The 24,589-nt window shown below is 45.4% G+C and overlaps 1 protein-coding gene across 2 annotated transcripts in view; it reads left to right on the forward strand.

Moving 5' to 3' along the window:
- Positions 1–916: 916 nt before the first annotated feature.
- The window catches only part of PRKCA (protein kinase C alpha), a 371,195-nt gene continuing 347,522 nt past the window's right edge, over positions 917–24,589 (forward strand). Inside the window, exons 1-2 of one of the 2 annotated variants that reach the window (XM_029212920.1) lie at positions 917–1,139; positions 3,860–3,891. In XM_029212920.1, the coding sequence (XP_029068753.1) occupies positions 967–1,139; positions 3,860–3,891 (205 nt within the window). In that variant the 5' untranslated portion in view covers positions 917–966. The remainder of the gene's footprint in view (positions 1,140–3,859; positions 3,892–24,589) is intronic. The other variant, XM_029212921.1, reaches the window with a different exon arrangement.

Genomic DNA, 24,589 nt, shown 5'->3' on the forward strand with positions numbered 1-24,589 from the left:
GCGTCCTCGAAGACCCATGCCAGCCACCCTTTCACAAGCAGTTTTACTTGGTAATTTACAAATGTACTGGCTGCGCTCTGCACCTGCCAGTAAGGCAGTTGTTAGCCTAGGATGCAAAACGATTTCTAAATTAAGGTTCTGGACTTGTAAAATCAAGAAAGCCTGATCATCCACGATTTAACTGTGGTAGTCAGTGAGTAACGGGATAAACAACCAGGACGAGTCCTTTAACCGTCCTAACATCCAAATTAGACGTCTCTACAAGACGCAGGTGAAGCACAATTCAATTGGAGGCATGTGAAAGGGCCCGTGTTCCCTGATTGAAAGTAGCTCCTTTTCTCCTGCCGTGTATAATAAACAGCGTGGTGGCCCGGGAGGGGCGGGGGTTGGATATTGGAGCCAGGTGAAACCTCAAATTGATGCAAGCTTATAAAAGCTGGGCTCCTGGGCCGGAAACAGGGTGGGTCCTGGAAGCGGGAGAGGTAAGTGAGCGCCTGAGCGCGGCAAGCGGAGTCTGCGAGGAGGAAGACGACGACAAGCTGGACGGCGTGTGCGGTGGACGGAGAGGAGCGGAGCGGGTGGCCCTGGGGGAGGAAGGCTGGGAGAAGAAGAAGGCGGTGGCGGCGGAGAACGGGCCCGCTTCCGCGGCGTCCTTTAGCTCCCAGGCCCGGGCGCCCCCTCTGTTTCCCCGGCGGCGCGGAAAACGCGGGGGCGTCGACTCCTCCAGCGCCGGCGCGCCCCCGCCCCCGCCCGCCCGGGCCGCGCTCAGAGCATGCGCGGTGGGCGGGCCGCCTCCGCCGCCCGAGTCGGAAGCGCGAGCGCTGGCGCCGCTGTCAGTGCGCGAGGGGCCAGCAGCGCGCCCGCGGCTCCGCTCCGGCGCGGCTACGGTCCGGCCCGACTCCTGCCGCGCCTCGGCCGCCGCCCGCGCCCCCCGCTCCCGGCGGAGGTAGCAGGCGGTGGGGGACCATGGCTGACGTCTTCCCGGCCAACGACTCGGCGGCGCCTCAGGACGTGGCCAACCGCTTCGCCCGCAAAGGGGCGCTAAGACAGAAGAACGTGCACGAGGTGAAGGACCACCGCTTCATCGCCCGCTTCTTCAAGCAGCCCACCTTCTGCAGCCACTGCACCGACTTTATCTGGTGGGTGCCCGCGGCGGGGCGCGGGGCCGGTCCTCCCCAGTCTGGGCCGCCTCTCCCGGGGAACTTGGGGAGCCGCTGGGAGTCCCAACTCGCCTGGGACGCTACGCGCGCGCCGGGCAGGACGCACGCGGGCGGGACTCCCGGGAGTTGCCGGCCGGCCGCCCCCCGCCGCGGCAGGGGGCGATACGGAGGCCCCCCACCCTTCCCCGGCGTCCCAAGAACAGACCGGGAGTCTCCGCGGGTCAGGGCCGAGCGCCGCGGAGAGTCGGAGGGCGGGTCCCTGGGGAAGAGTCTGGGAGGCGGCAGGCGGCGGCTGCGCGGCGCGGCCCGGGTTGGGGGCGAGCGGGGCCGGGCGCCTCGCGGGTGTGGACGCGGCCTTTTTCCTCGGGCTCGGGCTCCGGCTCCGTTGCAGCCTTGGGTCCTGCCCGCTGCAACTCGTACCTGTTGGCCACGGAGTGCCTCCGGCTTCCCTGCGTGAACCCGGGGAGAGCGGACAGGCGACCAACTGTTAAGAGCGTGCAGGGGAGTGGGAGCTAAAGGGAGCGGGTAAAGAGCAGAAGGGGAGATGGAGTCCTTTAAAATAACCCGCGTCAGCACGGGGTCAGGCAGGTAAAACCCAGCGCGTGAGGACAGAGCCCGTAAGAAAAACGCTGGCAGGGCTGAAGGTGTCAGAGTTCTGGTAACTTTCAATGAACGCAGAAATTAACTCGGGGGTCCCCGGGGGTTTACGGGGAATGGGTAAGTGGTGGGCTTTAGACGGGGGTTCTCTGAACCCTGTGAAACTAGAGGAAATCGTGTATGTGCTTTCTTCCCGTCAGAGAGCTGTGCCTTTTATTAACTGACTTTTTCAAAAGGTCAGTGATTCCTCAATTCTTCTTTTTTTAAGAAAGCTGAAACTAAAGGCAGTCCAAATGCTCCAGTTGGAGGAGCAGTAGGTTCTTTTCAATTAGGTTGCTAGCCACTCTGCCTCTTCTATTTCTTGTTCTTGGATGTAGGACACCCGCCCCAAGTCAGACATGTCTAGGGTTCCTTAACTCCTGCCCCCCCGCCCTGCTGCCCCGCCAGGCCGGGGAATGGCACCAGGTTGATAGCACAGAGTGCGCCCTGCCACCAGCCAGATGGCCTGTGGATCTTGTTGGGGCCCTCTGGAGAACGCTACCTGGATGTATCACACCTGGGGAAAATCATCTCTAAGGGCAAGGCCCACAAACATGGTGCTAATCAATAGGTGTTTAACTTTGTGTGGCGTTATCTGAATTCATCACACCTGGGAAAGTCGTCGCCAAGAGAGCCCCACCAACGCGGTGCTAATAAGGTGCTTAATTGTCTTCTAGAAATCAGTTCACCAGTACGCTTATGAAAAGCACAGCCACCTCCACGAATGGTTTCCAATGTGTAGTCAGCATACGAAGCAGTTGTGCTCCAGGGAGCACATAGGTAGTTGTAGATAAGACTATTTAAGTTCTTGGAGTATTAGGGCAGAGAGAAGATTGCATCTAGTTAAGGGGAGGTCTTCAGCCTCGTGTATCAGCTGTGAAATTCTATTAAAATGGAACAGTTAGACTGCTGATCACTTTTGCAGGAAGTAGGTAAGGTAGAAAAGGGACTTGCAACATGTATATCCAGGCTCGCGGAAGACTTTCCACTATCAATTGTTAGCCTCTGGTGAACTGACGTGGCATGTCAGGTCACCAGGTGTAATGTGAGTGGAAAATAAAGATCTCCCCGGCCTCTTTCTCCTGGAGTAATCCCTGAAACAGTTCTCTGCTTAGCTGTAAAGCAACCCCTTGGAAGTTCCAGGAAAATATTCCCCAGCTTTGTCTAGCAGTGGTTTTAATTTTTCAGTTTTCTTTTCTGGGTCCTTGATTTGCAAGTCATTTAAATATTAAAGCACTGATATTTTAAAACTAAGTGCGTTTAATTATTTTCTGGGTGGGGATGACTGAGTTAATTATAAAGATACGTGAAGTGCTTTGTAAACTTAAAATGCTATGTAAAGCGAGAGATTGACTCATAACCTTCTGAGAATTTTAATGTAGTTCATCCTAGTTGGAATGGTGTTTGCAATTTAATGTCCCCATCAGGGTTTTCTGCTTAGAAAGTAAATTCTCTGAAGTAATTTACAAGAACAAAATAGTTCCTGAATGTGCTTTGAATGCTCTTGGCTCTAGGTAGAATTAGATCATAATCTCACATGCGAAAAATAGGGATGATAGTTTGTAAAATGTGGCTCCTTTAAGCCAAAGTTTAATGTTAAGAGTGGCGCTGCTTGGCAATATCAAGACAAATACTTAAATTCACAACAAATGATGAAGCTGGTTTTTAGTTGTCTTTAGGGAGAAACAATTTTCAGTTGGTCTTTAGGGACCAAATTCAGCTTTTTTCTTTTAACCATAAGGTCAGGTCCTGTTTGTTCCGTGAATATTGTAGCCAACAATTTTATAGTCATGTTCTTGTGTTGAAATTTAAGTATTGATAACAGTGTAAAAAAAAAAAACAAAACAAACTTGCGTACATTGAGACAGCTTAGGGAGCCTTTGGAGGTCAGATCTTTTCAGAGTTGCATTGACCCTGTGCTCTGAGCTATTAAGGCATGTTTTCCTGTCACATCATTGGGTTTCATGTACAAACCTTTAACTAGAAAGCTTTGTTACATAACTGGCTTAAGATATGGTACCCAACACAAAATATGTTAAGAAATCTTCTTGTTTGTTTTTCAGGGGGTTTGGGAAACAAGGCTTCCAGTGCCAAGGTAAGCTGCCCACGTTGGATTTTATTTTCAGGTACAGCATGAAATAAGCATTCCAGACAGGAACAGTGTTTCCAGTCATCTTTTCTTTGATCCCCCCCCCCCCAAAAAAAAACGTTGTTTAGATGTTCTCAAAATATGAGGGCTGTAAATTTGGGCCTTAAAATTGTTTGGTATTTTGCCTCGTAATCTGCATATAGAGCTGCCTTTTTCTTCAAGGGAAAAACCTTCCTGTAACTTATTTTTTTGCCAAGAACATTCTTGTCAGAAACTGCTGTCTTTGTGTGGGTGTTCAGAAAAAAACGAAATCACGGTGTGTGTGGCTCTTCCTGTTTTTGTCCATTTTTTACCTAGGCATTGGGTTGGACCCCTAATCTTGGGCCATGCAGCACGCTAGTGAGTTGTTCTGGTTTTTGGTGGTCGATTGTCATCCAGAACAAAGTTTGCACGTTTTAAGGCGGCTGCAGCATGAGGCACGTTATCTCATCTTACGCTCTCCGTTGCATCCACAAAGAAATCCCTTTCCTCCTCTGATCTGTAGTTGGCATTTTACACCCTCCAAATATCTAGCTTTTCATACTCTTCTGTTGTTGAAACATTTTTTTAGAATGCCTTATTGCTTGTGAAGTCATCCCAGTTCATTAGCCCACCTTCTGGCTCTCCTGTCTATATTATGTTTACTTAGTTCTGGTTACATTTCCCATCTGGGCTTCGGTTTATTAGGGCAAGTGGAAAGTGCATTCTAGCCTGGAAAATATTATACTGTTTAACGTTAAGTGCGTTAGAGACACACAGGGTGTACTTCCTGTAACTTTAAAATTGTGCTCGTAAGTTGGTTACCATTTAAAACCTGCACGCTTGTGAACTTGTTTCTTATATGCATTTTCTAAAGATTTTTGGATGCGGGTATTTTATGTATAATCAGTATTCTACTTTCCTTTGTTGTGATTAACACCCCTATTGAATAAATTTATTTGGAGAGTCACATTGAGAAATCAAGTTGAGTCCTTTGCAAAAGAATGAAAGGCGTGGTGCCAGTGTAAGAAATGAAAGGAAGATGTGACTCTTTCCACTTCTCAAAGTTGTGGACCTGAACTTTATAGGCAACGTTTGAAGTCTTTGAACAGGATTTTGGGAAATTTAAAGACGTAACCTTGTGATTCTGGGCTAATGTGATACCTATATCTCCTGTCATTTTTGGTAATGTGTTTGAATGGAGGCCTAGGGAAACTCATAAGAAAAATATTTACTAAATGTTCTAGATAATGCACAAGAGAAAGGGGGTATGTTATGTAGAAACTGAGCTTTTTAAATACAAAGAATCCCAGGATAAGGTTTGTCCCTTTGAGACCTGCAGGTTTTGTTGGCCATACTAGGCTACGGCAGGACCTGAATGGTTTTTTTTAGCATCTTTTGAACTTCCAGTGGATTAGCAGGTTAATAATCTCGCATCCAATCACTCCCTTTTACCTTAATTATAGAAATGCTACTCATAAATTGCACAAACACTGTATATAAAAATGAAGTCGTTTCCTTTCCCACCCTCAGGAATAACTTCTATTTAAGACATCCATTCATTCACTTATTTACACATACTTTTTAAAAATCAAAATTTTCAGTCATTCTGCAGCTTTTTTTTTTAGCAGTAGGTGGTAGGTATCCTTCCATATCAAAACATCAGTTCTTCCTTATTTGCATGTGTGGAAATAGCAAATTGATTCACCTGTCTGAGACATTTTAAATGTTTCTAAGTTCTCTGTACTGTTGTAATACAAATACAGCTGTCAGTATCCTTGGACTCTAGGTATTTCTGCAATAGATACATAGAAGTGTGTGTGGATACATTTTAAACTGCAATGAGCACAGCTTAAATTGCTGTCCAAAAAGGTTCCAATTTGTATTTCAGTATCAATATGAGAGTACCCCTTTCTCTTCATTCTTACCTATATTTTTGCTCTGGTAGGTGAAAAGGGCCTCTTTCAAATTCCATCTCCCGTGTAAGTTTGAGCACTTCCAACATGTTTTAGCCCCTTGTATCTGTCCTGTGAATTTCCTTATATTTGAAATTCAGGGTTTACAAACCGAACTATAGCAGTGAACGTGTGCTCTATGCAGTATTGTTTGCTTTGAAGAATTAAACCTAATCCCTTGAATGAGTTCCCCTACTGTATTTACAGATTTTTAATTCACAGAAACCATTTCAAGTTCTAAGTCTGTTTGTGGGGAGCTGCTTGTTGTGTAGTTATGTGTCATCTGTAGTTTTTGACTTCTGAGCAGGCCTGTGCTAACCCATTTTCTTGTTGTTTGTAACTTAGATAACGTTAGCTCAGGGCAGTGCTCTTAATCACATAATGGTTACCCAGTGTTTCCTATTTTGGTACTTGTCTCAGTCTTCAGTATATTCTTAAATGGTCAGATGTTAAGTTTTCTCCTGATCTCTAACTCAACTTTTCCTGTTGGTTTGGTTTGATAGGCTCGTTCTTAGCAGAATGACTCGTCCTCACGTGTGCCCTTTGCAGCCCACCCTCTAGGGCTGACAGCTGGAGGCTGAGGCTGCCTTTAGTACCCGTACTTGTCACCTGATGGAGGGGGTGTAGTGTTCCAGCTCTAAGTGTGTAGCGTGTTGCTCTGGTCAGAAGATAAAACACCTGCAGCTGAGTTTACTTAGGCTCAAAGGGGGCAGATGCTCCAAACGAGTCACATATACATGGACTCGTTTAGCTTTAAACCTAAAATATTCACCATCATTTAGTGTTAAGTCAGAATTGGAAGACTAAAGATATAAGCAAGTTTTAGTCCTTAAAACTGGGTTTGTAATGTGTACCATCTAGAAAGCGTATTTTATAAGGGTGTTTCCAAAAAAAACATGTAAGGTGATTTCCCACTTCTTCCCTTCCCCCAAGATATAACATAAATGGACGCAGGAAGCTTTTCTGAAGAGATCTGTTGGGTCATTCCCAGTTTTACCTGATGGACTCTATTCCGTCCTTACGGCACACGTGGTGCAGGGATGCAACCCTGAAAATGTGTTACCAGGGCAAGTAACACAAGCTGATCCTGCGGTGAGAATTTGCTGCCTGACGTGGTTGGAACCGAGGGCCTTGTGGGGGGAGGACAGGGTAGATCTTGAAGCCGTGGAACCTTCTTCAGGTTCTTAGAGATGAAGACAAGCCGAAATGATAGGACTCGAATTTGCTTTATTTTTGTTTGGCTTATTCTTTGGGTTGGCTTGATCTGTTCTGTGCTCACTTCATCTCCGTGAGGCTGCTGGAGAGCTTGGCCTTGCCTGCTTCTGAAGGAAGAAGAGAAGCAAGCTTGTCTGGCCCTGGGCATTGAGGAAGTTGAGATTCAAGCCCGGAAGGCCTGGGTCCAGTTGGGGTCTCTGTCCTGCTCAGGCTGCTCCCAGCAGCTGTCCAAGAGTGCCGGCTGCCTTAGATGCTCTTCCTCGGGGGCCGTGGTGCCCCAAACAGCCGTATCTCCTACTTTGGCTACTGGGAAAGGGAGTGAGCCAAGTCGTTTCTTTCCTCCTCAGTTAGCAAGACCCATGCCCTTCTCTACTTACAGCGTTAGAAATAGCCTCTCAAAAAGTGACCTGCTTACTTGACGGGCCAAATAGTCTGTTACATCTGGCTAACCTGCTTCTGTTTTCCCTTTTTCTATTCGTTCATGGTGAATGTCACAAGTTAAAATGTACTGTCACCCAGGCTCTCTGAATACACGCTGGAGACAGCATCAGTATGAATTCCCACGGATGACCGGGGTCTGCTGTTGTGGCTCTTCGTCCTGGGTGGTCCACCTGGCATGTGCGAGCCGACCGCAGGGAAGTCGTTCACGTTCATGTGCTCGCACGGCGCTGCTGAGCCGGGTTTGAGTCCTGAGCCATTTCCCTGCTGAGTACATATCAAATACTGTACGTAACTTGTGAGGCTAACTGAAGCTCTGTGTTTTTCCATCGTTGAGGGTGAAGAAATCAGCTTTCTCCACCCCTTTCCTGATGACATTCCATCATGAAGGCCTGTTTCAGGGTCGATATTTCGGCTTACCGGAGTAGGACGGTGCTTGATACTCCTTCTCTGAGAATGAAAGTTGATGTTTGAAGAAAAAAGAATGGTTTCCCCTCTTTGGCTGTAGGAGCTGAGGAATCCCAGAAAACCGGGCCCACCTAAGGGAGGGTGATCTTTAACGGGGTTGAGTTGGCAGCTTTTCAGAAGAGGATGCCTAGTTACTCATCCCAAGCCTCAGGGTTCTGAGAGCCAAGCAGTGTGGCCGGCAAGTGCCAGGAGAGGGTTGGGGGCTGGGACCCGGGCGGGGCTGCGTGGTGAAGCTGGCCACCTTTGACAGAGTACCTGTCCTTTCCGTGTACTGGATCGGCCACCCCTGGACTCTGGGGCGGCCCATTGATTTCCGAAGTTGATGCCAGGATTTTCCATCTTCAAAACAGGTCAGCATTTCACGACCCTGCTTCTCACTTGGTTCCCCTCCCCGCAGATTAGAAGCCATGTGAACTATAGATGAGTGTCTGGTTACCTGTAAGTTCCAAAAAGGCAGGTCCAAGTAAGAGTATGATTCGGAACGCTGGAGGTTTTGCACTGAGGTCAGACCAAAGGGTTATTTCAACTTCGAAGATGAACTTGTCTGTCATCCCTAAAATGCAGGAAAGTGATTGAGATGGGCAGCTAGAACTTTCTTTTCCTCTCAGAAGTAGAGACACATGAAGAAAACTTAGTATAGGGGATTCCCATTTGGTGCCAACTGTTACAAAATGATTTCTGATTAATGGCTTTCTGAATTGCTCTTCTTTCACTCGGTACATTAAGTGAAAGTGCTTTTATTCACACACATGTCCCCCACCCCCCGAAGTTGATGCTGGTAGAAATCTCAAGTATTTATTTTTGCAGATGAATCTGACATGCAAATTTCCTTTACTTCTACCATGTGTCTTAGTGTCCTGAGTGTTTCACTCTCTTGGAGGACACTCAGATTTAAGTTTTTAGTCACATTAACCCTTAACATGCTGGTTTTTTCCTTCACAGTGGTTTTCAAAGTGCCATTAACTGTCTGCAGAGCTTCCCTGTACGGATGGAGCCCGGCTCCCTGCCAGGACATTGAGTCTCTTCAGTCCTGCTGCCTTGCTTTTTCTGACTCATCTTAAGGCTGCTCTCCTTCCTCCCATCCTCCTGTCACTTGAAGGAAGCTGTACTTTTCCAGAAAGTGTGTTCTCTCCATGCTTTCTCCAGCCTGTTTTTGCCCAGAGAGTACACTTGGAGTCTTAGCCTGAAGTTTAGCCTGGACCTTTTCTGTCCTCCCTGCCATTCTGGGTGCTCTCCCTCTCATAGGACCCTCCCCCCACAGTATTTCCTGTCTGTTTCCTCTACCAGCCTCGGGAGCAAGGACTGAGGCTTATTTCTCTGTCTTCCATGTTTAATGCAGTGCCTGGTGCTCGGTTGACACTACGTAAATATTTGCTGGGTGTGAGATTGTATAAATATTAGAGGTATGGTATGAATGTTCCTAGCTGGAAGGATCACAGTCACTTCTGCCTGCCTACTGTTTTTTTTTTATATAAATTTATTTATTTTTGGCCGTGTTGGGTCTTCGTTGCTGCGCGTGGGCTTTCTCTAGTTGCAGCGAGCGGGGGCTGCTCTTCATTGCGGTGCGCGGGCTTCTCACAGCGGTGACTTCTCGTGGAGCACAGGCTCTAGGCGCACGGGCTTCAGTAGTTGTGGTTCGTCGGTTCTAGAGCGCAGGCTCAGTAGTTGTGGTGCACGGACTCAGTTGCTCCATGGCACGTTGGGATCTTCCTGGCCCAGGGCACGAACGCATGTCCCCTGCATTGGCAGGCGGATTCTTAACCACTGCACCACCAGGGAAGCCCCTGCCTACTTGGAAGTCTAGTTTATAATCCAAAGTTATGTCAACGAGGGGTAGATCTTGGGATGGCATAAGAAGAAGTGATTTCTGAAGCTAAGCATACTTGGTCAAAATATAGAACAGATAATTTTAATTCGTATGTGTAATAAGTTCTATGTCATGTTAAGCTTAATGAATTAGTACGATAGGAATAAACCACTTGGTGTGCCTGCCTTCTAACTTTAGAGAAGTATCTGGACATCAGAAATGAATCTTTCTGCCACAGATAAAACAAGAGCATGGTATGGGCCACAGCAGGAGGGGCGATGCCTTAGGTGGGGTACAGGGGTGAAAAGTTAAAACCAGTGCCAGGATGTGTTTGGTACGGTCATTTAAATGGTCCTTTGCTTGGAGATTGCTAATGGCTGAAACCAGATTGTGATGCTCCAGACGGAGTAGTAGCTCGACTTGATTCTGGTGTTTTTAATACTACTTGTTCCTGAAAGGTTTCTGCATCTTCATGTGAGGAGTGGGGGCGCAGGGGTGGAATGGTTGTCACCCAGTTGCAATCCCGTGACAGGCTTCAGTCAATTGAAAGAAAGTCGTGTTAAATGCTGCCTCATGCCAGACAATCCAGGAGCTTTCTCATTTTTGTATACTTCTTTGCAAAAGCGCCCCGTTGAGCACAAGATATGGTCGTTTTTAAAGAAATGAGTGCCGAAGAATCTGCCAGGCTGGTGGGGTGGAGCTTGTGGGGTGGAGCTCGGGTTCAGATTCTAATCGTTCTGCAGAAAGCACTTTTCAGAGCCAAATGGAAACTTTTGGTACTTACAGAGCCTGAATTTATATTAAGGGGGGGAAAGAATGCTGCCATTGAGGGAAACACTGAAACATGTCTTGGTGACATAGAATGAAGGCCTTGCTGTCCTCATGTGTCTGTCAGAATTTCCACGACAAACCCTTTATTTCAGGTCTCTCCCCTCAGACTGAAAACTCATGTTAGACTTTAACCTGAGACATGAACATTTCAGGATTGGCATGGTTTTAGCTGTCAAATCTAGTTGAAATTACTACAGCTACATTAAAAGAAACCCTCTTAAATTATACAAAGGGGAAAATGGCTTCTGGAAATAGAATAGAGGGGAATGATTTGATTAATTGTCAGCGCAAGATAAGAATTATTTAAGAGCAAGTTCACCAAGTAAGATTAGCATGAGGGCAGTTAATCTTTGCCTTCGTTTGCTGTGTTTTCCCCCTAATATCTGTACACCTCTAGTTTGGGCATTTTGGGAAATACAAGATCATTTATTAACTGGAGTGACTTCAATAGGTAAGAAATAAGAGTGGAAGCCCGGGACCTGATGGTGTGTACTATAAACAAACTTAGATCCAACTTGGATAGACTTGTATGAGAAATGGGATAAGAGCATGATCCAATCAACAGCTGAATTCTGAGCAAAATTCTATTAGAGATGATCTAACTCCTAAGTGCCAGTGATCCTGTTGGTGAAACCATGACGCTTGGAGTGATGAGTCTCGTACCTTATGCACTGTAGTCTACGATGGGGAGGTTTTCCTGTATCTGAAACACAATAACAAGCGCCCATGTCATGCTTACTCTTAAATCCTGTTCTGAGCACTTTTCGGTCCTCATTTGATCCTCATGACACTTCTGAAAAGGTCCGCAGTGTCATCCCCATTTTACAGCTAGGGAAACTGAGGCACAGAAGTTTGGCAGCTCGCCCAATGTCACATAGCTGGGAAATGGTGGAGCTGGGGCTCGCGCCAGGCAGTGTGGGTCCAGACTCCGTGCTGTTACCCCAGGTGCCCCGCCGCATGGTTCCTCTTGCTTTGTGAGACTTCAGCCACCTCACTGGATGGTGGAGGTATGCAGGGATGAAGTTGTTCAGCTCGGTGACGCCTCTGTGCTTGCGGCCTGTAGTGGGAGGTTCTGCTGGACACCGCAGGTCGGACAGCCTGGCGGCGTAGATGGAGACAGCTCACTGTCATGAGTCTGAACCAAGTAGGAGTCGACCGACATGAGGATGAAGATGTTTTTTTGGCTCCTTAAGAGGTGGCTTTCGATTTGGGCTTTGTAGGATGCGTGGGATTTCCTTCATTTGGGGAGCTGGGGGGAAATGCTCTAATGTGAGGAAATAATGGAGCAAAAGAACCTGAAAGCGACTTGGGGGTCCAGGGAGGCTGTGGTGCTGGCGGTGTTGCCAGCCCTGACCCCCCGATAGGGCAGATGGAGAAATGCCCGAGGGTCTACCCCCTGCCTGTCCCCACAGGTGGGCTCTTCTCTGCTAATCCGTGACTTTCTCTTGTAGTTTTTTTATTTTTTTATTATTATTATTTTTTGCGGTACGCGGGCCTTTCACTGCTGTGGCCTCTCCCGTTGCGGAGCACAGGCTCTGGACGCACAGGCTCAGCGGCCATGGCTCACGGGCCCAGCTGCTCCGCGGCACGTGGGATCTTCCCAGACCGGGGCACGAACCCGTGTCCCCTGCATCGGCAGGCGGACTCTCAACCACTGCGCCACCAGGGAAGCCCCCTCTTGTAGTTTTTAACTGTCATGCTCACTTTTCAGAAAGATGTTGCAGTTACAGGAGAGAACAGTATTACACACAATGTCAGATATGTTGTATTAATTTTTTGGAAAATGTGTTTTAGTAAGGGTGCTGCTCTGACACTATTCCGAGGGTCTTTGTTCTGAAGCTGGTACTATTGGTGGCCAGCCTGGAGATTAGGACTGGAGGTGATAACGAAGGCTGAGTTCCGGTAGGCTCATACACATCAATAAGGGAAACAATAAGAAAGAAATAACACCACGTATTTAAAACTGGAAGCACATTGTTCTTTAAAAACTGCACACTGGTTTATTCTTCCAGAATTTCTGGTTCATTCTCAGTTATTTCTTCCTTCTCCACGGGGCTAAACTGTGGGGAAAGTGTTATAACCCTAATCAGAATCCTTGGAAGGTAAAGGGGTGCTGCAGAGCACCTCAGGTGGGAACATAAGATGGGCTTTCATCTGGATTTCAGCTTTGCAAAATCGGAACTCACAGAAGACTGCTGCGCTGGTATGTGCTCGGCATGTGCCCCCCCACCCCCTCCCTGGGGAGCTGGCGTTCCGTCCCCGCTCTCCAGGGATGGACGCTGGGGCGGAGGCTAAGCGCTCGCCCACTGTCCTGCAGCTTTGAGACCAGGGTGATGGAGTGTCTGTTGCATCGCAGTAGTTTCTTGTTGGTATCTGAAGCTATACTGATAAGTAGCCAGTCCCTTTTACTCACGTTTCCACTTGTTTTTCCTTCTGTCAGATTGTCTAATAAAGTATGATTTGTGGTGCTGTTTGTAATTGGCATAAAACTCATTGATTCAAGAAAGCTACGCTCATGCTTGTAAAGGTTTGCATTAGTTTCCATTTGGATTTGTTTTGAAGTTCAGTGGCAGTAAATGAGCTTAAATTATTTCCCCCCTTTTGAATTAATGCATACAACTATCATAATTATCTTAAAATGTGAAAATGGGAGATGGCTCACTTTTAAAACTTCGGGAATTGCAACTTGATCCGTAACTGTTTTACAGTGTAGGGAGTAGTTTAAATCGTACTTTTTTTTCCTAAAAGGTGCTTAATGCAGTTGTAATCATGAAAAGTTGTAAGTTAACATTAATAGGTGGATTACAGAATGATCCTGTTAGTCATAGGCCTAATTTTGAAATCTTCAGTATATCTGATGTTTTCACATGGTGAGTTTGATCACTAAAGTGATTTTTATCACTTTAGTTTTACATTAGTTTCTTCAATCTGAGTGACTCATTAACATGGAAAACTTCATCATTCTGTTTTAATTTCAGTTTCTAACAGTTCAGAAACATGCAGGACTGATTCTTATTTATTCTTTAGGTTCAAAATCAAGTTTGGGTTAAGGGTTGAGACGCATTGTCTTACTTTCCCTTTCTTAATCAGAACCGTCAAGCACCACAGCACCTGCTGGTTGAGCGGAGTCTGATCATGTGATGCAAATTAACTTGCAAAATCACAATTGATTAAAGATTAGCTGTTGGGTGGGAGCTGGAACAGTTTATGCTGGAGATGTGCCGTGGGTGGTCTAAAAGGAACCTGATGCACTGCTGTAGAATAAGTAACATAAATGGTAAAGGTATTGGAGATCAGATGATAACTCATTGGGCGAGGCTCTGGGCTTTTATTCTTCAGTTAATATGACGGTGAGAGGTGTAATACTAATGCTTTTCATGATTAAAGCATAAACTTGGGGAGAATACAGCATTCATGCCGTTAACTTTGATAGGCTCGTTTGTGAACAAGGTGCTTGGCTAACTTGCCCATTGGTGGAGAATTAATGAAGTTTTATCCCAAAGTTCTGAGAGTACATCGTTGACTTCTGGCTCTTGTTTGCATTTCCTGTGTGTCCCTTTTATGTCAAATTTTATTTGATCTGTATATATTGTCCGAGCAGCCTGAAACTATGTGGAGACTTAGGATTAAAAAGAAAAAATCGAACTAGTAGAATATAGTCACGTCAGATGGGCGAGATTTTAGTCACTAAGAAGCTGGATAGCTCTCTTAACCATTATATTTACTATATCTGTAGGTAATTAGAAACGTGCTTCTATTTAAATGTAGGTTAGTCATCTGAATTCATGTCCATTTAAGTACTAACCTTGGCCTCCTTGGTGAAGTCTGTAGTCACAGGATCAAGAAGAGCCGTGGTCTTGGGATTTAAAGCAGGAAGGGATTGTGGAGGCTGTATAACTGAGGCCCTGAGTTCACAGCCTTGGACCCGGCCACGAGGGTTCCGTGATGTGTTGTAAACCCAACCGCAAAACTGATCTTCATGCCCCAACTCCTGTAAAGTGATGCTGTGCCCACTGCCGCTTCCTGCTTCCTGGTAGCTCATAAACCTTTGTACTTAAGTGTACTCTCTAGTCTTACATCTTAAGTTCTATTGCCAGTGAGTCTGGGTGCTCATCCCATAATCTATTGAAGCCTGAGGAAATCTGGAAACTTAGAGCAGGCACTGGATTCCTTTTATTGCCTTTGAAAAATGGTAGTGCCTTTTAGAGACAAATGTGCATCTTGCTCTAAAGCCTAGGAGGTTTACTGAGTAAGGATTGTATGTTTATCTTTCATAACGTGGGTTACCAGTCTGGTAATAACAAACATCTTGTTTAAAATATTAAAGATGTGTAAGACTTTGAATTTGGATGAGAATTCACGGGCAAGGAAAATGGCTCTGCTTGAAGTTACATATTTGACTTTCGTCTTTCTAATTTTAGCTCCTCATGATTCTTTGGGAGCAAGCTACATCCCTGAGCTACGTAGTCTACTATTAATCTTACACTGAGATATTACACCACCTTATTTTGCATTTTATATGTTATCTAAAGTACATATGTACAAACCCACTAGTATTAATCTACAAATGTACATATTTTTGGAGGCCCCCAAGCAAGATTTGAAGGGTGACTAAATATAACCATAAAGTTTATGTGGCTTTGCCTTCTGTAGTACAGTGACCTGTTCTAGAATTGAAATTATTTCTGAACAGTGGTACAGCCAAATATAGACGTCAAACCTTAGTTTCAGTGTTGACTTGAGGTTCTGATCTTAGAAATACATAAATATAGAAAATATACAAAATGATGGAACTGAAGTTAAACATGGACACTTTATGCATACCTTTTTCAGTGTTTTCTATTTAAATCCAAACACAACATAAGTCTTGTAAGTGTTGCTTGGGGAATTTTCTTTCCTGTCCTAGATTTCTAAGTTGCTTTAAAAATGAGCCAGAAGTGATGGTTCCTATTTTTTTTCCTTGGTGAGTTTCCCTCCCATACTCTTGGACATCTTTATTGCTCCAAGATACTTTGAATCAGATTCAAAGTTAGGAAACGCAAGGTAAATTATTACTGCTGATTTGATATATATGAATAATTTTGAAGATTTGATAGGACTTGTGTTAAGAGTAGGAAGTTTTTGGGGCTTCCCTGGTGGCGCAGTGGTTGAGGGTCCGCCTGCTGGTGTGGGGGACATGGGTTCGTGCCCCGGTCCGGGAGGATCCCACGTGCTGCAGAGCGGCTGGGCCCGTGAGCCATGGCCGCTGAGCCTGCACGTCCGAAGCCTGTGCTCTGCAACGGGAGAGGCCACAGCAGTGAGAGGCCCGCGTACCGCAAAAAAAAAAAAGTAGGAAGCTTTTTCTTTTTAAAAACTTTTTAATTGAATTGTGATACATTACAATATATATAAAGAAACATGCATTGATCATAAGTGTATAGCTTGATAAATTTTACACCAGGGCCTCCTGTGTAACCAGCAAGGAGTGGGAAGTCTCTAGGCCACTTTTTTTTTTTTTTGCTCCTTTGCACCTGCTGCTGTATGGAAGTCATAACTTGCTTTGAATAATAGCCTTCCTTTTCAAAGTCAGCTTTCCTGGGAAAATCTTTGATTCTGGGGCGAGGCAGTGAGTGGGGACTTTCAGTTCTATGAACTGAAACTTACACCAATCTCATTTCATCCTCAAGTGATTGAACCATCCTTGGCTCTAACTGGAGTTTCTCATCCAGCTCCTTAAATCTTTGGAAGAAAGCTTTCCTTCACACTTATTTTGAACTAATTCTGTTTCACTGGAAAGTTGAAAAATGATACAATGAATTTCTGTTGCAGCCAGCTTCCCCCAATATTAACATCTCTCATAACTGTAGTATAATTAGGAAGAACAGGAAATTAACATTGGTACAGTATTAACTAAACTATAAATCTCATTTGAATTTGCACCAGTTTTTCCACTAATGTCCTCCTTCTGTTGTGGGGTCCTGTATAGGATCCCAGAGTGCATCTAATTTTTTAGTCTTGGAGGTAAATCACGTTTTGTTGTATCCGTATGGTATGTCTAATCGTGCATGGGTGCAATCAGATGCCTTCCTTGATTTAAAACAAAAAAATGAGACCACTCCTGTTTTTTATTACTGTTAGTTGCACTGGAGTAATGCCAGTCTGGGTGGGGTCTGCCTGTGGTCACTGTGGTTGCTGGGTGGTTGTCAATGAGTTTATATTGCTTGTCACTGCCAGGAGTCTTATTTACAAGCAGAATAATAGGAATGGAAGCCACTGAAGGTTACGGATCTCATGCATCTGCCAGGTTTTTTCTGGAGAGATGAACTAGAAGTTCAGAGCTTGATCTGGAAAGCCAGCTTGTTCTCTAGACTGTTGTTGTCCAATAGAATTTTGTGTGATGCCGGGAATGCTCCATAATCTGCCCTCTCTTGAAGGGTAGCCACTGGTGCCGTCTGGCTATTAAGCCCTTGAAATGTAGAACTGAATTGTTTGTTGCATTTATTTTTAAAGTTAAATAGCTACATGCAGTGGGTGGCTATATGGTATTGGAGAGTTCACCTTTAGCGCATCCTTAGGGAGGAAAATTGGATCGTACCTATTAAACCTTTCATTGTAAAATAAAATGCAAATGTATAAAACCACACAGAAAATGTATGGTGTAATGAATGACCATAAAGCCACCGTTGCTTGTAACTGCTGCCCAGCTCAGGCAGGAGAGCCTGGCTCGTCCGCATTTGCTTCGTTTCTTCCCCCAAAGTGACTACTTCCGTGACTTTTAGATCCATCACTTCTGTGTGTTTCGTTTAGTTCTATCATGGGGTTATCCCCAGATACTGTAGTTTAATCTTGCACGTTTAAAAATAATTGGAAATGTCCTTAAGTCTCTCTCTAACTTCCCCATTTCCTTATAACTTACCTGGAGGCGTCCCTGGGTTTTTGGACCTGTAGAGTTTCCCACAGTCAGAATCTTGGTAACTAGATGCTCATAGTACATCATTTTCCCCTGTATTTCCTGCAAATTGGCAGCTGGATCCAGAGGTTTGATTGGATTCGAATTTAATTTGGGTTATATAGTTTAAGATGCCTTTATAAGGTCACATGCATGTTAGTTACACGTATATTAATGCGGAAAGACCATGAATGGAGTTTTCCTATCAAAGTATCCAAAACTGAGAAGTGAATATAAACCAATTGAACTAGTTAAGTTTTACGGAGTATGGTAAGCCACCTGGGCACATGTGCTGCATGCTACTTGTGGGAAAACTTGGCTGTCGGAGGTTCTCGAAGTGTGCAGTGTTCATTGCACCTCTGTGCGAATTTTACTGTTACCCAATACTTCTGTGGGCAGGAAGTGTGTGTGTGGATGTGTCTTTTCTGTGGGTGGTGGAAATAATTACTGATTGAACTTATATAGCCGTTTGCTTGTCTAAACCTCACCTACGTGACTGTCCATATGGTCGTCTTGTTCCTGGTCTTGACATCCAACCTAAGATCAAAATCGGCGCAAAGAGAATAAGCGTGTGAGGCGAATTCGGTGTCGTCCTCTTTGGGGAAGATTGCCACCTCCCTGGATCTGCTGTGGACAGAACCATGTACTAGCTGTCGATATGGAGGAGGGCTTTCATAAAAGTGAACAGACTGAGTCTTATCAGGGAGTTTAAAATATAACTGGGTAAGGATGACTTAGACACATAGAGTACTAAAGAGTACTTCAAAAAAAAAGTCAAAATGTGTAAGTTAAAGTGTAAAAGTTAAGAGACCTTCCAGTGATAAACGAGCACTAGACTGGAAGATAGGTAATCTTGCTTTTAAATCCAGTTTAGGCCTCTTCCCTCGTTGCAGTGGGGGAGTTGGGTTCTATTCGGGGTAGCAAGTATGTAACATTCTTTTGCCAGCTGCTGTGGCAGGTACCATTGGTCTCTTTCGTGGTCCTCTTTCAACTTCATCCTCAAGTCAGGGCTCCAAGTAGCTGTTACCTAGCAGTTGGTGGGCATTGACGTGGGAGGCCAAACCTCATTCCTGGGCCACCTGCTTTCTAAGCATCCTGTCAGCTGTTGATCTTCTGATGCTAGAGATAGGAAGCACTACCTCACCTTGCTACTGGGTGTTTGTATATCCCCCTTCTCTTAATTATTCCATTGAAGCACAATATCTCAGAAAAATAATCTATTTTTTTTAAATGAATTTTTTTCTAAATTTTTTTCTAAAATTTTTTTTTTCTAAATTTTTCTAAATTTTTTTCTAAATTTTTTTCTAAAAATTTTTTTTTCTAAAATTTTTTTCTAAAAATATTATCATTGAATTTTTTTCTAAAAATATTATCATTGAAATGCTGAAAATTTCATGTGATTGCTGGGAATTGGCCTTCAGCCAGGAATTGAGTTAGTTTTGGATGGAAAAACCCGATCCTCCCTTGATGTTTTTCTTTTGGCAGCATGTAAAATGTTAAAATTTTCTGACTTCTGTTGGGTCCAAGCCGGTGTTTTGTTTTTTTTTTTTTTTACTGTCTAAATTATGTGAACTTTTTACGGTTGAAATCTGGTATTTGTGGCCTTTTACGGAGCCCTGTGACCCAAATAATTGCTCTGGAGCCCCTTTCTGATCTGGAGAGGAAATAAACAGTGGGAGTAGAACTTTGTGTTTTACCTCGTGGGAACCATAAGGCTGAAATAATGGTGCCCTGACCCCAGTGACGCTTGATGATAGTGGGGTTCAGACATGCATAGGAGAGGAAGTCACGGTGGACGCAGATCAGGATGCAGTGTTCCTAAAACTGTTAGAGCACAGTTGAGGGAGAGGAGAAGAGCCCTAAAGGGTGGGTGGTTATGAATTTTTTGGGGAAAGCTTGCTTACAATCCTTTGAGCTAGATAGAGCCCTAGGATTACTGTTGAGTTTATAGGACCGCATGCTTTTGCATGCACAAATCCTATTTGTGCAAATTTGACCTTTTAAAGTCTCCATTACTGTCCCCCCATCCCCTTAAATAAAGCTGACCTTTGAAGTTTTAGGTTTTAGGGCTGAGAAGGCTCTGAGACCTACATCTATGGTTGGCTACCATCCACCTGCTCATCTAATCATGTAGTCAGTGCGTATTCTCTACCAGGCACTGAGCTATTGCTAGGAGTCATAGTACCTAACATTTATTGAACATGGCCTTTGTGTGGCCCAGTGCTAAGCACTTTATACGTAACTTTTACTATTTAACCTTCATAACCACTGAGGGCAGGTTGTTTTTAGCAGGTTAAGTATTGCCTGAATCTTACAACTAAGTAACTGGGGTTAGGTTTATATTTGAATATAGATCTTGATCAGTGATTCGCTTTTTTTTTTTTAATTGTTTTTGGCTGCATTGGGTCTTCGTTGCTGTACGAGGGCTTCTCATTGTGGTGGCTTCTCTTGTTGCAGAGCGCAGGCTGTAGGCACGCGGGCCTCAGTAGTTGTGGCACGCGGGCCTCAGTAGTTGTGGCACGCGGGCTTAGCTACTCTGCAGCATGTGGGATCCTCCCAGACCAGGGCTCGAACTCGTGTCCCCTGCATTGGCAGGCGGATTCTTAACCACTGTGCCACCAGGGAAGTCCCCACTTTATTCTTTCACATGGATTTTTCTGAGATTTCATCCAGAAAGTTTTTGAAAGTTACATTCTTCATGGATTTGTATATTTTAAAAAAAACAAATCCCCCATTTTTACAACTTGGATCCAGATGTTGTTTTCCCTCCCCACTACCCTCCCACCCAGTCCTTCATAATAAAACATAGAAAAATCTGTAAGAACATGCTCTTTAACTTTCTGTCTTATAGCCTGGTGTTATATGATGCTATGAAACAAATGCAGTCAAACCTAGCAAACATTCAACTGAGGTTTTAAAGATACATGGAATAGATTTATATTTAAAATAGTAATCCAGTCATTTCACTTTCTAGGAGCGTCCTTTTCTCTGTCCTAACCTGAGGTTGGGAGACCAATTTGTCATGGTCTGTTGGCTGTTCTGCCTGTCTGTCCATCCTTCTGAGCTGCTGGATCAATTCTGTTGAACTGCCCTAGAGTCGGGCGGTGTCTGCCCCGCACAAACTCGGCTTCTCTTAGAATTGGCGGTGTGTCCTTGTGTCTGTTCACCAGACTCGAATTTTGGGTTTCTATTTTGGTGGGCCACTAATTTCAGTATTTGTAGATTCTTGATAAAGTTTGAAGGGGAGATCCACTGAAAGTGATATCAGATGGTACCTTTGTTTTACTTTTGATAATCAGTTTATTGGAAAATACTCCTGTAGTAGTGTCATCTCCTTAACTTCCAAATACTTGAAATCAGCTCTAAACTTGTGTGTCCTCCACCCATGTGTCTTAATGTCTATTTTAGTTCCTCTCCACTCTATCCTTATGCCTTCTCTCACTTCGTGTTTTTAAAATTTGAAGTCATCAGATAGTTATTTGAATATTAGTATGACAAGTTTGGGGGAGAGTTCTCTTAAAATGAGGTACAAAAATTGAGGTGACCGTTTACTCCACGGATACATCTGCCAGGAACTGTCTCTAACGCTGGAGATATAAATAAGCCAGACTGAGACTCTGCTCTAAGCCCTCTAGTAATGGGCCCAGTAGTCATGCAGACGCTTACGGAAAGGCCATGGGACTCTGGCAGTGGATGACAAAGGGTGGGGACTGAGTCTGGGGGTCAGGAAAATCTCCCCTGAGGAAACATTTGAGCTCTAATGGGTGTGAAGAGCTATCTAGGTGAAGAAAAAAGGGGAAGCCTTCTGGGTGAAGCAGCAGGCTACAGAGGCCCTAAGGGGAGGGAGCCCTGTGTGCTCTAGGAACCAGAAGCAGCCCTTGGTTACTGGAGTGTTTGAACGCGGAGTGAGAAGGCTGGAGAGGGAGGTGGGGCCACCTTGCCGGTCTCGGACCAAGTTAAAGACTTTAGTCCGTGAGCCTGAGAGCCATGGTGGGAATCCATCACAGGGCTCTCAGGAAGGAGGTGGCCTGGTCAGAATTGCCTGGGAAAGGATCATGCCTGCTGTTAGCTGGAGAACCAATTCAAAGTGGGCAAGACTGGATGGGGTGGCCCGTGGGGAGGCCCCGCCTCACCCTGGTGAGCGATCGGGTTCCTGCGGCTGCAGAGATGTCTGCAAACCCAGGGTCTGTTTAGGAGGTGGTGGATTGGGTGTAGGGGGATGAGCAGGTGGCGACAAGGGCAGTGGTGACATCTGTCGTGTGACAGGCCAGGAGACCAGGCTTCAGGGAATAGCACGTGGCTTTGAACCTGTGGAATATGTAGTCCCTTCAGGGTTTTCAGAGGGGAGAGAGGAAAGGATGGCACCTGGATCCCGGGATTGGGACTGAGCGTCGGCCAGAGTGGGGAGCGGATGCGCGTCACCTGCTCGCAGGTGGACTTGGATGAAGGGCAGGAGGGTGAGCAGCCAGCAGAGGGGAGCCCTCTGCCCATGATGGGCTGTGCAGATGGGAGCAGCCCTGCCAGGGGAGGAGGGTCGGGACCAGGAGCTTAGAGGGTTAGGGTGAGGCTTACAGGTGGGGGCTGGGTTGATGGGCTGACGGGCTTGGAGCTTCTGTTGTCCTGGGGCAGAGAATAGAGGAGAGGGGGAGACTACAGCTATCTGAGCAGTGACCCCCGGACAGTTCCTGAGGGTCGTTCAGTGAAACGCTTCCCCTTGGTCTTTCCGTGCATTGTCTTTGAGGTTATGGCTCCCTAGAAATGTTTGTTTCAACCAATCAGGGTTTAAAAAAAAAACAAAACAGTGACCCTGCTTTCAGTCTTTAGAAAGACGGGTGAAATTGGGTTTTTTAACTTAAATTTGTACTTATGCAGCACCCAGTCTTCATTGAGCTGGGTCTTATCGGACCCCTTCTCTCCACCTCACTCACGGGTGTTCCTGCAGAAGGGAACATCTGGGAGGATGAGCTGTTTTCAGAGATAACCAGCTTGTGCATGACTTGGGGAGGCATGCACCCCAGCTGTCACCCCTCTGCCTTTATTTACTCAGGATGTCTGTTTGTCAGTAGAAGGTTTTGTGTTTTTTTAGTCATACAGCTGTAATATCTACTCATCCTATCAAAGAGATAAAACGGATCAGTAGGCAAGCGAGCATTTGGTGTTTGAGAGATTTTTATTAAGCTAGAATATTCTGTTAGAGACTGAACTCCATTTCCATGTATTTGGTTAAATGGGTATTAACGTGATGGCAGGAAAAAGGGAATTTGGAGGATCTCGTGCTCTGGCATTGACTAGATTATGGAATTTCATAAATACGTTAAGACGGACTTTAAAACAACAGGAAAAATGATTTTGGGCTCATCTGTGCGTGTGGGTGAGAGTCGAATGGGGATTAAGGGCTTCTGACTTGGGGGTGTGTGTGCTCCTGGTCAGAATGAAGGAGGCACACCCTGCTTGTGCTTCACTCTTTCTGCTCTTGGACAGTTGACTGCTGTTCTCTTCCTAAGAAATCTGCGTTAGTAACTGCTTGCCCTGTTGTATCCCTGGAGCAGCAGCTCCGTAAACTACCAAGGGGGCATGCCTAGGGTTGTGCGGATGCAGACGGCCCTGAAGATAAGTTGTGACCGAGTGCTTTGGGTTGATAGAGCTGTCAGGATAGTGCGCAGTTGGAGCTCACTGCTTCGTGGACGTGGGTCATCAGGGAAGAGAGTTCGGGTGTGTGACTCTCTTAGCTGTATCTTGACAGCCGAGTCTCAGTGGTTTTGGCTGGACCCCTTTGCGTCTCCCCTCTGTCACCCCTGAAGACTCCCACGTACATTTATTTTGCTCTCCCACGTGGGTGGTGCCACATCCTATACTCAATCATCGTATCGGTCAGGATAGGCAAGGTTTTCTGCCACAGCAACACGTTCATCCCCATACCTGTGGCTTGATGGAGGTTTGCATCTCCTTCACTGCACCTCGATGGAGGGGCTTCTCTCCACAGTCTTGTAGGATCTTGCCATCTAGAACCCAAGGCCACCTCCTTTGCAAGGAAGAGACAGCATCACACCCGGACTGACCTTTCAGTGCGTCAGCTCAGAAAGGACTCTTGCCCAGTGCTCATTGGCCAGAGCAAGTCATGTGACCTTCCAGTGGGGATGGGGAGATGGCCACACACAGGGAAGAATGGGAATGTTCGGGCATTTCTGCCACATCTGTATTGTCAGATTTCCTTCACAGAAATAAAACTGTTCGAATAGAACCTCAGGTGGGAGATGTGTTGCTTATAGCCTGTCCTTCATGGAAGCTATCTTAAAGGCAATAGGAGGTACACACAATCAGGTTTGTTAAAGCACTTATTTTTATAGATTTTTCCTTTTATTTGAGCAGTATTTTCGGTTTGAATCCAATGTAGCAAATCAGTTAACTTTTACTCAGAGTATTACTAGAACAAGAACTTCTGCTCCATTTACGGGAGGATGTATAAGTCTGATCCATCTTGGAGTAGACTATCAGGATTCTGGTGGTTCCCAGGGCATCTGAATAGTTTCATAGCCTCTGCTGTAGGGTTTGGCGGGGCATGTGGGGAAATTGGGGGAAGGGGCGACATTAGCATCGAACACTGACACCCAGGCTGGATCTCTTCCATTTTCTATGAGGTCTAAAATAGGTTCCTGGCATTTTTTAAAAGATCTGATTTAAGAGTCTGGTCCTTTTAAGGAGACTTCTATCTTAGTTTAGGTAAAGTAAAAACTACGTTTTCCTCCTCCAGACCTACTCGACCAGTACTTCTGTCCCATGTGCCCTGCATGGAAATAGCCCTCCAAGAGAAACCAGTGTGGGGGAAAGAGGTCTGCATTACAAATAACTAAATGTACTAGGTTTGCCTAATAGCGAATCTAACAAACTATGACAAATGATTTTTAAATACAGATGGATTCCCCTAAATGCTGAAAGTTTTGTATTCCTCAAAGCACCCAGTCTTTACTCCTATTGTAGGATGGATTGTCGAGCTGTTTTCTGATGAATGTTCAAGGATGAGATGGTCTAGGCTGAATAGTGGGA

Source organism: Monodon monoceros, unplaced genomic scaffold, assembly GCF_005190385.1.
Source record: "Monodon monoceros isolate NGI ecotype Baffin Bay Population unplaced genomic scaffold, NGI_Narwhal_1 Super_Scaffold_9, whole genome shotgun sequence".
Classification (NCBI taxonomy): domain Eukaryota; kingdom Metazoa; phylum Chordata; class Mammalia; order Artiodactyla; family Monodontidae; genus Monodon; species Monodon monoceros.